Below are 12,020 nucleotides of genomic sequence, written 5' to 3' on the forward strand. Positions count from 1 at the left end.
AAATCTGCTGCACAAGACCTTTTTAAAGTGTTGAAGAGCAAAGATGTCAGCTTGAGGACTAAGGTGTGCCTGACCCAAGCCATGGTATTTTCAACAACCTCATATGCATGAGAAAGCTGGACAGTGAATAAGGAAGACTGTAGAAGAATTGATGCTTTTGAGTTATGGTGTTTGAGGAGAGTATTGAAGGTTCCATGGACTGCCAAAAGAGCTAACATATTTGTTTTGGAAGAAATGCAGCCAGAGTGCTCCTTGGAGGCCAAGATGGCCAAACTGCGTGTCTCATACTTCAGACATATTGTCAGGAGGGAACAGTCGCTGGAGAAGGATATCATGTTTGGTAAGGTGGAGGGTCAGAGAAAAAGAGGAAGACTCCCAACGAGATGGGTTGGCCAAGTGGCAGCATTGATGGACTCAAGTGTGGCAACAGTAGGTTGGCCTAGGTTCAGGCAGTGTTTTGTTCTGCTGTGCATAAGGTCACTATGGGTCGGTACCGACTTGATGGCACCTAATAACAACAATGTTTAAATTGAATCCTGGTGTGGTGCTGCAGGATAATGCGCTAGACTGCAAAGTCAGTTTGAATCACAAGGTTGGCGGTTCAAACTCACCATCCACTTCTTGGAAACCCCTATACAGGATCGCTATAAGTTGGAACGACTCTACAGCACTTAACAACAACAACGTTTATTTAGTGTTGTTATGTCAGTGACATTAGTAATGTCAGCTATTAATGATTCTTGGGGAGATGTACATTCACAAGGCAGGCACACCATTGGCCTTTTGAACTCCCTTGCCTTGCTTTTCTCCTCCCCTAGAAGCCCTCTGCACCTAGAATTCCTTCCTGTGTATCACTTTAGAAACAACAACAACGAAAGCCAATGTTTTTTAAATATAAGACATGTCTATTTTTGTGCAAGTAGATTTGTAGTATTTTTTGTCATTCTTAAGAATTGTTGACCATATCTTGTGAAAGCAGGTAGAATTTGTGAATACTAAATTCACATACAGCTACCCTGTGCATATATCAGATTCCACGTGAAATTACTTGTATTTGTTTTTCTTTCCATATCTGACAAGCATATTATGGAAATGATACCAAATTGTGTAACTGCTGCTATATGAAAACAGTTTCCTTTTTTTGTTATTAAATATGCCAACTATTTTTGTTTCTTTCAAGTTACAATATATGCTTTCCCTTTTTTTAAGATAAAAAAGGAATAATAAAACTCAAATTCAATAGTATAAGTTATAATTGATCAAGTGTTCTTGCTTTTAATTTGGTGTTTGCATTTATGAGAAATTGTATTCATTTTTCTATAATTATTTATCCCTGGTTTTGTCAAAAGTCTGGAATATTGGGTAGACAAATATTTTGTGTTGTTTTAAATGTTAGTATTCATCTCTATGTATGACTGCAAGACCTTGAGTATTACAAGCAATGTGATTAGTCTTTAAAATTAAGGATCAATCCATGGTAAAATAATTCTGATTCACAGCAGCCCTATATGAGAGAGTAGAAATGCCTCATAGGGTTTCCTAGATCGCCAAGCCCTTAATATCATTGTCTATTCAGGAAAGTTTCCTGGGAACTGCTAAATTCTTGATTGTTCTTTTTCTAAAACTAATGTGACTCTTCCTTTTTAATTCTTGAAATTTGAAATGATGAAGCAAAATTAGTCTGTTGTGTATATTTTTAGTTCTGCTTTAAAAATAAAATTCAGAACTACTGCTGTTCTTTGTGATAAGCAAACTTGCATTTCCTTCTTTAGACATGTAAGTTGTTCCATATTTGGGATTTAGGAAAGGCAAGTATCAAAGGAAGAGTACACGTAAGGAGCTATATGTACACAGAAACCCTGGCTGGCTTGCTGCCACATAACTGTGGTTGGAACAGTTATTCCCAGTTTCCTTGCTTATTTTTGTAGGGACAAGCCAATGAGTGTCGTGTCACTGACATTCTGGATGTCTTCTTTCCTTTTAGCAAGCATCATTTGCCTTTGCTAGTCATCACAGACTTCTCCCTTTTGTTAAGCTGCTTTATCTGCTTTATTTTTGTTCTGTTATCCTCCTCCTAGCTACCTCCCTTTTTTCTTTCTGCTCTTTTATTCTCTTTCCCTCTTCCTCTGCAGGAGAATCAGCGCATGCAGCAGAAATTAGACACCATGACAAAAGAGGTGTTTGAACTCCAAGAGTCACTTCTTTGGAAAGATAAAAAAATTGGGGTATGAGATTAATTTGGACTTTGGTGAAGAATAGACCAATGTAGTATAACTTATGGATTCCTAAAACTCTGCCTTTTTGGTTATTATTGAGTGTTGTGGTGTAAGAAATATGAAGGTGCAGGAGCTAGAAGGAGACTTCCAGGAGAGAATAGCACAGACTAGACTTGTCTGATTGTCCTTCTTACCAGCCAGTTATGGGATTGTGAAATCTACAAGTAGAAACTTTATAAGGAAGCTGTTGTTTATTCCCTTAGGAGTCTTATTCAGAAGCAGCCACAGGCATTTAGTTCAAACTCAGTGGATAACTTATCTTTACAATATAAAATTTTTGATAAGAAGAAAGGTTTTTAATGGGAGACAAAGTTAGGGTAGGAGGAAAAGTCATTGGTATCCTATAAATCCTTGGTGAATAAAATAGGAAGAGATTAAAATCAATTTAGTTACAGAAGTGGTTAGGAATGTAAGATTTGCCAGGACTGCCAAACTGTGACGCCATCTCTAAATATAATCCCAGAACTCCCCAAATGGTCTCAGATAAAAGAAAATGCCTCCATGGCATTTTTGCTAAATCTTGTCAGTAAACCTTCCAAGTACACTGTAAGCTGAAAAAGTTCCCACCAGGTCACCCCTTGTGGCCCTTGACTGGCAGCCCCATCTCATGGCATGATCTCTGTTCTGGAGTAGGAGAAGCTCATAGCCATAGCCGCCAGAGGCTTACCTTTTCAGGAAAGGGCACTTGTTCTGCATGAGGTTAAGTGGAGTAGGGAAAGATAGACCGAGATCTCCAAGGGCACCTGTGATAGACATACCTCAGTGTGAAACCCTCTGGATCATGCTCTCCATTATTAAGGTGGTTCTGAAGCCCAGCCAGAGGTCAGTAGTACCCAGTCCTTTTCATATTTCAGAGGACCTCATTCTCTCATTAATAGACACAAAGAAGAAAAATTGCTTAAGAGTTCTGTAGATGACAATTTTAGATATATAATGCTGCTTTTGAGAGTTTCTGATGCCTAAATACTGGGCTTCTAAAATAGGGCTTCAGACTAGTTTGAACCAATTTGGTCATGGTCAACAAAGCAAAACTGGGATGGACCAGAATTGGAAAAACACGGGTGCCTGGAATGATAACTGGAATGTGGAAAATTACAGGTTGAAGCCCTAGAATGGAAGACTCAAAAGAAGTGTAGTGAGCTCTGTTGGGAATCTGTTTCAGGAGATTGGATAACCACCAGGGCCGTGGAGAGCAACACATATTCAAAATAACATGGTCGGTTGCCATCTTTGAGTAGGGCACCAGTGTTTCTGACTCCGCCAAGAACAGTACTTAATTGCAATGCAGTGTGCACAGTGCCCTTATTTTATAAGAGGGAGATTAATTTCTGTCAAGGTGTTGGCCTGTTACTTTCCCTATTCCTATTTTCACTCCTGGTGTGTCGCAGTAGGATAAACACTGGACTGCTAACCACACAAGGTCAGTGTTCCTCCGAAACCTTGTACAGGTCTCTATGACTCAGAACCGACTCACTGGTACTTAACAACACCAATTATCACTTCAGAAACCCACATTTTGCAAATGCCCTTCCTTCCTGCTTTCAGTTTGTTGACTGAACCAGGAAGATTCTGTTTGAAACTATTCTAAAATTCTCCCAAAGCTAGGAAGACAATCTTATACAAATTGAAATCGCTAACCTGAGACATAAATGAAGAATTCTATTAGGTGTTTTGAAATTGTGGTTGTGAGCTACTCATTTTATTTAAATTTTATATGGAGAATTTAAATGAGATATAAAAAAATATAGCACACAGTAGGCAATTTGTAAAGTTTAGTTAAATATGGTTTGTATCTAGAATATGAATTTTTTTTAGGACTATACATAAGTTTCTTTAGCATAACTCTGCAGGTCAATAATTTCTAATTTATATAATTGTTTTAGTATTTTAAACTGATTATCTTGGATCATCCAATGAAAAACTTATTTTTTCAGTCCAATAAAATGGCTGTTCAAAACAGAGCAAGCATTTTTATACTACCAAAAGTGTACAAGTGGCTAAGATACAAATCACTTTTATTATTTCTGTGATATATGTATATGTATATATATAGAGAGAGACAGAGACAGAGGAGAGAGGTCTGGTAGCGTGGCTGCTCATCTCATGGTCAGCAGTTAGAAACTACCATCTGTTCCACGGAAGAAAGATGAGGCTTTCTGCTCCTGTAAAGATTTGCAGCCTTGGAAACCCTGTACAGGGTCGCTATGAGTCGGAACCGACTCCATGGCATATAACAACAATGTATGTATGTACATACGTGTGTGTGTGTGTATATATATATATATATACACTTACGTAGACGTACACACACACATACATATATGTATATATATATCTCATCATTCTATATGATATATAGTAGTGTGTTCCCTTGAGTTTAAAAAAATTAAATCTTTATTTTGATGATATTTAGCATTTATTTACAGTTAAAGAAATAATACAGAGAGATCAGGTACTAATTACCCTGTTTCCCTCCAGTGTAATATCTTGCAAAATTCTAGTACAATGTCACAACCAGGATATTGCCACTGTTACAGTCTTGATACAGAATAGTTTCTTTACAGCAAGGGCTCCTGTTTGTTGCCCTTTTAGCCACATCTGCTACTTCCCCATTTCCTGCCCCAAAGCCCTGACAGTCACTAATCTCTTCTCCGTGTCTATAATTTTGTCATTTGAACCTTTGTTATATAAATGGAATCACATTGATTATAATCTTTTGGGATTGACTATTTTTTTCTTTTTCACTCAGCAGAATTTCCTTGAGATCCATCCAAATTGTTGAGTATATCAATAGTTTGTCCCTCTATTGACTTTTAAAGACACATATGCAATGTAATCAATCAGTAACTGTCTAATGCATCATTTGTCTGTAGCTTCATTTTCATGATTTTAATTTAGAATACTAATGAAGGAATATGTTCATTGTCCCAGGTGCAGGCTTAGTTTTCTATAGTTTTCCTTCATTGAGTGTAATGTTCTTGGTTACATTGCAGTCCTAAGCAACATGGACCTGGTGTAGAATACATATACTCGTAGTTATGTTAGGGACAAAGAAGAATTAGAGCTCCACAACATACACTTCTATCTTATAAAAAGATCTTTACTATAGGAGTTATCTGTTGTTGCATGCAGACACAAGGGTAGTGATTATATATCAGGTTATACAGAGGATTTCAGATCCAGAGTGGATATATTTGAAGCAATTATAAGGTATTTCAATCATCTTTAAACTTTGTGGCAAAATGGGTGAGTTTACAGGATGTATTTTATATCCTGATCTGTAATTAAGGGAAGATAAAATTAAAAAGTACAAAAGTAAAAATAAAACCCAATGGTATTACAAAACAAAACCACAAAAACCAATGGTATAATATGTGGAAGAGGAGCAAATGACATGTACTAGTATTTGCTGGAGTTCCGAGTTTGAAATTGACCTGTTCCTAAGACATCTTTTTTATTCATTGGTGGTGTTTATATAAAGCATGTTGTGAAAGTGATTATTTACCCAGTTACGTGTGTGATTTATGGCATAGCTCTGCATGCAGATACCAATAGCCAGAAATATTTAACCTAGCAGGGAATGAAGTAACTGTCAACAGATAGCCAAGTACTGCTTGTGTTTTGTTCTCCTCGTGTTTTATTTGATTGGCATGTTAGCACTAGCTGTAAGTGTTACTGTAAATGCCCTCCGTTGGTAGCATTTACATGCAGACTGAAGACACATATATAGTATGAGTATAAATTTTAAAAAGTATGTTAGATGTTGATTTTGCAATATGGATAAGTAAGGAGTAGGACTTACCCAGGGAGATCTAGTGGCATAGTTGTTAAGCACTTGGTTACAAACTGAAAGGTCAGTGTTTCGAACCTAACTTTGATTTCACAAGACAAAAGACCTGGCGATCTTCTCACATAGGATTATATTCAGGAAAACCCTGTGGGATAGTTATAGTCTGCCCTGTAAGGTCTCTATGAATCAGAATCAACTCAACACACAACAGCAGAACCAGGGTTTACCTTATAAACTGCTTCTGGGATGACAATTGTTGTTGTTAAGTGCCATCAAGTCGGTTCCAACCCATAGCGACTCTGAACAGGGTTTCCGAGGCTGTTAATCTTTACGGGAGCAGAAAGCCTCATCTTTCTCCCGTGGAACAGCTGGTAGTTTCGAACTGCTGACCTTGCGGTTCACAGCCCGATTCGTAACCACTATGCTACCAGAGCTCCTTTGGGATGACAATAATGGAACTTAATTGTAGCTTTCATCAGGCTGTGATATAAATAGGGTATGCAAGAACTTGGGAACAACAGCAACAAAAAAGTGGATTCAGTTTCTTGACATTGCCACTTACGACTTTGAGTGAGAAATAGAACCTCTGAGCCCCAGTTTTCTGTTCTGTAAAATGAGGATAAAACAGGTACATTTCAAGGTATGTACTGGAGAAATTACGTTATATACTAACATATAAAGGAGGAATTGCATATATTTAATATTATTTAGAGTATATATTTTGAATGAATTTATATAAAACCAGTACCTCCCATATAATTTGGTTGATTGGTTATGTTCTGTGGAGTTGATTCCAACTCATAGTGAGCCTATATAGGGTTTCTGTGCCTGTAAGTCTTTATGGGAGCAGAAACCCTCAACTTTCTCCTTCAGAACAGCTAGTAGTTTCGAATTGCTGACCTTGAGGTTAGCAGCCCAATTCATAACCTATACACTACACAAGTGATAGCAGCCATTATTATTCATTTATTCCCAATATGGTTACATAATAGGATTATAATGATTTTTTAAAATTACCTAACTGTCCACCTGCCAGTAACTAAGCAGTTGATGAATTTCTGACCCCAGTAAACTGACAGGAAAGTTACCTGTTGTACTTCAACTACTTGGGTTCGTGAGAATGCTTGCAGAAAAAATTCAATGTATGTGGAGAAGAGCTTTCAGAATAGCTTAGCTGTAAGGTTCCCTCATAGACTGCTTAAATGGGTGTTCCTTTATTACAGTTTTTGTAGATTTGATTTGTCACTGCTGACCAGAGTGTGTTCCCAAGAGCTTCTGTACTATCCTCAGCTCTAACAGGCATGAGATTCAGAAAATAGCAGTTACAAATGAGAACACCACATTACTCTTTAAAGGAAACTGAGGCACAGTTTAGACTCAAAAGCCTTATTCCAAAGCCTTTATGTTGCTACCCTCCATGTTGTTGTTGGGATGTGCTGTTGAGTTGGTTCCAACTTACAGCGAAGCGACCCTGTATAGGGTTTCCAAGGAGCAGCTGGTGAATGTGAACCACCAACCTTGCAGTTCAAACTGAGTGCTCAGTCTGCAGTACCCCTTCAGGGCTACCCTCCATCAGTGGACTGGATCTATTTTGTCAGTGTTTTGGTTTTGTTTTTCACATTTTTAAGGTATATCAGAAAACAAATGTCTTTAATGAAATTAACAGGAACAAATATTTGAGAATCCCTTAGTAGATTAGTTACCTTGAATTAAGTGGTAATTGAGGCATGTTTTGCCACAATACTTAGAGAACAATTAATACACCTTATATTTAATTAAAATATGTATATATTTATTTTTCTTCAAAAACCACATTTTGTTGAGTCACATGTATTTCTGAATAACTATTTTAGTTAAACATGAAATATATTTTTCTGTTCATGACTTGAAAATACACTGCAGGCAGTAAGGAAAACAATATTAAAGCTGTTTTCGTTTTCCTGTGGTTTCCCCTCTCCCCTTTTCTCTCCTTACACTAGAAAAGAAAGATTTTTTTTCTCAAGCATGTTTTATTGAATTTCTGCATGAGAACCAATTTCTATTAAATATATCTACTGGTGATATATATTCATATAACTTTGTCTTTCTGTCAACATCTTAATTGCTGTTTCTAAGCATCTGACTGCTTCTTTGCTTTTTATGCCATTATATTTGTTTATTTGAATTAGGTACAACTCTGCTACCTTTCACTTGCTCTTTTTCTGTGCCATTCTTTCCATTGCCATCCTGCCTAAAACCAGGCCCTAGAGAAACAGAAAGAATACATTACCTGCCTTAGGAATGAGCGAGATACGCTCAGAGAGGAGTTGGCTGACCTGAAGGAGACAGTGGAGACAGAAGAGGTATGTCAGCCTCAGACATATGAAACATCAGGTCCCTACTTGATTCTCTCTTCCTTCCTTTCATCTTCACTCTTTCATAGCCTGAGTAGGAACAGCAGTATTTATTACCGAGTTCAGATTTAGTAGGTTTTAGTAATTTCTTCTACAGGTTCCATGTCCTGGTGTGGCACTGTAGGATAAGCACTGGACTGCTAACCATAAGGTCAGTGGTTCAAACCCACCAGCTGTTTGGAAATCTTATTCAGGGTTGCTGTGAGTCGGAAGTGACTCAACAGCACTTAACAACAACAATGTCACCCAGGTTTTACCTAAGACAAACATATATTGTTGTACAGTCACCTGACTGAACATTCTGTTTCCATGTAGGCCATTTGGTGATGTCTTTTTCTTCCCCACAGAAACATGGCTTAGTTATAATCCCCAATGGCACTCCCAATGGTGATGTCAACCATGAACCAGTAGTTGGAGCCATAACTGTTGTGTCTCAGGAAGCTGCTCAGGTCTTGGAGTCAGCTGGAGAAGGGCCGCTCGGTAAGACACTGACTATGTTGACCTGGATTAATGTCACCCTATTGGGCTGCCAGTTTATTCATTTCCCAGCTTGGAAACCAAAATCTACATGCGGAATCTCTGAACAGGAAGAAATCGGGCCCATTTTCATTAGATACTTTTAACCTTGGTAATCCAGCATCTGGATCATTGTTAGGCAGTACATAATATAACTACAAAGTCCCTGGTTAGAAACAGTAAGGCTGCATACACATGGCTTTTTCACTTAAATGTAAGAGTCTGTTAAGAGAGAACCAATTGGAAAGCAGTGGGCTGGCAGGAGCCTTCCTGAATAGTTTTTATGTTTCTATTTTAGGGAGCATCTGGTTTTATGTTTTGTTACTTATCTGAGGGTTCTGTAGCTTTTTGTCACCACATTTCTTACAGCAAGAAACAGATGACCAAGAATAGAGTTAAAAGAGGAATGCAATTTCCAGATTAAGGCTCTTGAGCCTCTTCAGTTTTATGTTTTCAGAATCTCAGGAAACCACACAGATGTCCATCAGTTGCCTCCACTAAGAATACTTCTATAAAGGAAGGAAAATGGCAGTTGTGTCACCAGCCTACTTTTATTTATTAAAAAAATGACTTTTTTTTATTTCCATATATGTGTAGGATTCTTAGAAAAGTAGGATATAATGTTAGAGTAGGGCAAACTGAAAAACTTATTAAAAGTCAGTTGTTAATAGCTCACTTCGGCAGCACATAGACTAGTATTGAAACAATACAGAGAAGATTAGCATGGCCCCTGTGTAAGGGATGATGTGCAGATTAGTGAAACGTACTGCAACCATATTTTTTTTGCTTGAAATTATAATGCAATAAAAGTATTTTGTTTTCTAAAGTTATTAACCTAACATTCATGTATGTATACAAATCCAGAAATGCATTTGAAGAGAACTTTGATAAAACAGAAGATGCTAGGCGCATGAGAGAGACGATCTAGCAGATGGCAGGGACTATTGGCAGCTCAAAGTGTTTCCTCTATCTGTTTGAAAGATAACAAGAGGGCTTCAAAAAGTTTATGGAAAATGGAATTAAAAGATAATGGTTTGCTTCCATGAACATTTTAAAGCTCCCTTCTATTTGAGCCTGACCTTGGGTAGTTGTAAGGGATATCCGGACAGATGTGAGGTGTTTTCTTTCAGTAATCTATGGGTACCTTCTCAGCTCAGAGTGTCAGTTTAAGGCAGGCGTGGAAGAGCAGCCCTCTCCACAGGCCAAGAGTGAACCCTGTTGATCCTGGTATCAAGCGTCAGATCAGCCCTTGGTTTCCACAGCTTCAAGCTGAGCCCTTTCTTCCCCTGCTAGTTTTTGTGGGACTCTGCATCTTCCAGCATTGTGTTCCTCTAGGTTCTTTGTTCCGTTGTTCCTAGCTAGTCTCTTGTACACTTTTACTCTCATTGCCGTTCTCGTAATTTGTTCTCTACTGCCAAGGCCTTAAGCCTGTGGGAGCACCCTTGGAATTTCAGTTGTCTGTCAATTTACTGGTGAAACCTTGAAAATTTTAAATCACGAAAATGATCCTCTTTGTACTTCACTTTATCTTTTAAGTGGAAAATTCACTGCTTTTGGGGAGCAAGTGCTCTATTTCATGTCCTGGTAAGTATCAGTTGTATGGAATTACATTTTGAATAATTATTTTTTTCATAACACTTTAAAAGTCGTTATTTTTTTTGACATTGAGCTATAATTTAATTTACTAGTCTTTACTAATAGTTGTAAGTTGGAAGATTTATTTGTAATTTGTGTATAGTACTACACATTTAGTTTACAGTCTTTTAATTCATTTTAGATGTAAGGCTACGAAAACTTGCTGGAGAAAAGGAAGAACTACTATCACAGGTAAGAGCATTCTTTTCATTTTAAGTTAATTTTGTAACTGGTGAAATTACATAGTAAAATTTTAGCAAATTAAAGTATCTACTAGAAGGGAGCTCTGGTAGCATAGTGGTTATGAATTGGACTGCTAATCTTAAGGTCAGCAGTTCGAAACTACCAGCGGTTCCATGGGAGAAAGATGAGGCTTTCTGCTCCCGTAAAGAGTTACAGCCTTGGACACCCTATGCAGGGTCACTATGAGTCAGAACCAACTCCACAGCACACAACCACCACCACCCCTAAAAAGGAATGTGCTTATTTTAAATATCCGTACTTAATGAGGTTAAAAGTGGTGGTGGTGGTGTGCTGGGGAGTCAGTTCCAGCTCATAGTGACCCTGTACAGGGTTTCTGAGGTTGTAAATCTTTACAGGAGCAGAAAGCCTCCTCTTTTCCTGCGGAACCACTGGTAGTTGCGAACTGCTGACCTTGAGATTAGCAGCCCAATTTGTAACCACTACAAGGTTAAATTTAAGATTAGCTTTACCTAATTCAGTAGAAGGATGAAGAATTTGTCTCTTTGCTGTTTCCTTTTCTTTTAAACCATTTTATAGGACTCATAGTTTAAGGGGTCAAATCGTTTCCACCCAACTTGTTGTGAGGACAGCAGTCTGCTCTCCTGCCTCCTTCATCCTCATTCCTGTCCATTCTGTTCAGTGCTTTCAGCTGATTCTTACAACTTCTACTATCCTTATCCAAGGGGCTTCAAAAAATTCGTGGAAAAATGGAATGAATGATAATGGAACTTTTCCATGAACGTTTTGAAGTCCCCTTGTATATCTCCATATATAACATGTTTATGTTGCTCCTTCTTGATTTTGCTGCTTTAGATAGTCTTTATTGGCATCTCTCTGTGGAAGCTGAGGATTTAACTATGTTTCATCCTCTGCATCTGCCACACATGTATCCAGTTTGTAGCCTCACACCTTCCTAATAATGCCCACCTGTTTGTTATTTTTGTTACGTGACATTGAAATGGTTTCGATTCATAGTGACGCTATAGGGTTTCCAAGGCTATAAATCTTTGCAGGAGCAGAAAGCCTCATCTTTCTCCTGAAGAGCATCCGGTTGGCTCAAAGTGCCAACCTTGTGGTTGCAGTCCAGTGCCTATCCTACAGAGCGACTGTGCTCCCTGTTAGCATTGTTGTTGTTCAGTGTTGTCAAGTCAGTTCCACTCATATGAT

The 12,020-nt window shown here is 38.0% G+C and overlaps 1 protein-coding gene across 4 annotated transcripts in view; it reads left to right on the forward strand.

The window, feature by feature from the left end:
• The window catches only part of LRRFIP2 (leucine rich repeat (in FLII) interacting protein 2), a 125,225-nt gene that overhangs the window by 93,362 nt on the left and 19,843 nt on the right, over positions 1 to 12,020 (forward strand). For 2 of the 4 annotated variants that reach the window (XM_006869162.1, XM_006869163.1), the window contains 2 exons: positions 8,807 to 8,939; positions 10,753 to 10,802. In XM_006869162.1, the coding sequence (XP_006869224.1) occupies positions 8,807 to 8,939; positions 10,753 to 10,802 (183 nt within the window). Of the gene's footprint in view, positions 1 to 2,132; positions 2,226 to 8,306; positions 8,409 to 8,806; positions 8,940 to 10,752; positions 10,803 to 12,020 lie in introns of all 4 variants that reach the window. The other 2 variants (XM_006869160.1, XM_006869161.1) reach the window with 2 other exon arrangements.

The sequence above is a fragment of the Chrysochloris asiatica genome, unplaced genomic scaffold, assembly GCF_000296735.1.
Source record: "Chrysochloris asiatica unplaced genomic scaffold, ChrAsi1.0 scaffold00127, whole genome shotgun sequence".
Taxonomy (NCBI): Eukaryota; Metazoa; Chordata; class Mammalia; order Afrosoricida; family Chrysochloridae; genus Chrysochloris; species Chrysochloris asiatica.